The 1,398-nt window shown below is 41.3% G+C and overlaps 1 protein-coding gene across 1 annotated transcript in view; it reads right to left on the bottom strand.

The window, feature by feature from the left end:
* Positions 1-6: 6 nt before the first annotated feature.
* LOC101849421 overlaps positions 7-1,398 on the bottom strand; it is a gene marked incomplete in the record, with an annotated part of 16,938 nt that continues 15,546 nt past the window's right edge. The window contains 1 exon segment of the mRNA XM_005089229.2: positions 7-723. Coding sequence (XP_005089286.2) covers positions 543-723 — 181 coding nt within the window.

Genomic DNA, 1,398 nt, shown 5'->3' with positions numbered 1-1,398 from the left:
CCCAAGCAAATTGCTTCTTCACTCGGGACTTTCCGTAGCTGTTGAGGTCAGTGCCGCCCAAGCTGATCACTCAATGTATGCATAAGTGGCCATGCTGTGTCGTACAAGATCATGGTTGAGGTGAAGAGGATTTACAATCTTTAAATTTTTCAGGACTATTTCAGGTCCGTCTCACAGAGGGCCTTCCTTGTGCAGACTGATGAGGTGTTCAAATACTGCACTGGCACAACTATGTTTTTATTCCTGTTCTGTAACCATTTCTGAGGTTTAAATGCGGGTCCACAAAAAAAAAAAAAGAAAGATAAAAATCAAGAGCCAGCGTGCGCTATAAAAGCACTATGGGTTATTTTTTTGGTCTTCTGTCATTATTTAAACCAGGAGGGGGCTTTTTTGGCGTATGGAAACTTTTCAAGAAACCAGTCACATGGACATGGTGAATAGCATCATTGATATGTCCAATAGGTTTCTGTTTGTAATTATGTTGGTTTGTTGTATCTTCCAGTGTTCTGTACAAAGGAGAAAGTTACGAATTCCAGGACAAGTCAGTCCTCACGTTGGTCCTGCTCTGCCTCAGCACGACTGTCCTTGTTCTCCGAGCCCACTGGCTTTATCCGGTCTTCAAAGGTTTCGTCTACTCCCAGCGTCACATCGTCATCAGAAACCTTGAACAAGTACGTCTCGTACGCCTCAGGGCTCTGTCCGCTTGGTTCATGGGTCACTTTGCTGAAGCACAAACAGTAATTGAGAATATGTTTTTACGGTGAAATGGTGCGTATGAGTTAGCTGTAGAGAAATGACAGCCGGTGACCGGTGGATGCTCTGATGTGATTTGCTCCTTCTTTCACATCAAACACCTATTGTCCTTATCTCTCCTCCTCCTTTTCTTTGTGTGTCGCTCTCTAGAAACACCTCATATCCTCAGTATTTATATTAATACCTAAATGTGATTCAAGTGTCTTAAAACCTCAATAAAACTAAAAACTAGAGAAATTACCCAAGGGTGGTCTGACCATCATCTGTGATTTACCATCATAGTAAGATGCTTCACATTGCTCTCAAAAGGCATGAGTTCGATTCCCCAATGGGGTAAATACAGCAAAGTCCACTTAAGCCGAAATCAGCGACACCTGTCTGATTTTCTTCAGTTTTGCTGGGTTGCTCGGTTTTGAAAAGCTGCTCAGATAGAAGAAACAAAATCAAGTATTTTATTTGTTTTAGGTTTACTGCTGTTTTTGGGTTAAACGTGTTTGGTTTAAGCAGACTTTACTGTATTTTAAGTAGCTCCATTTATCTTCTTGGATGTAGTAAAGTAGTATCCAATTCTGCTCCAGTTGACCCTGATAGGCAGTGTGGAAATGGAAACAGCTTACACAATTAAAGGGTCTTATTTGTGCAAAT

The sequence above is a fragment of the Aplysia californica genome, unplaced genomic scaffold, assembly GCF_000002075.1.
Source record: "Aplysia californica isolate F4 #8 unplaced genomic scaffold, AplCal3.0 scaffold00004, whole genome shotgun sequence".
Lineage (NCBI taxonomy): Eukaryota > Metazoa > Mollusca > Gastropoda > Aplysiida > Aplysiidae > Aplysia > Aplysia californica.
This window is presented reverse-complemented; position numbering and strand designations above follow the sequence as displayed.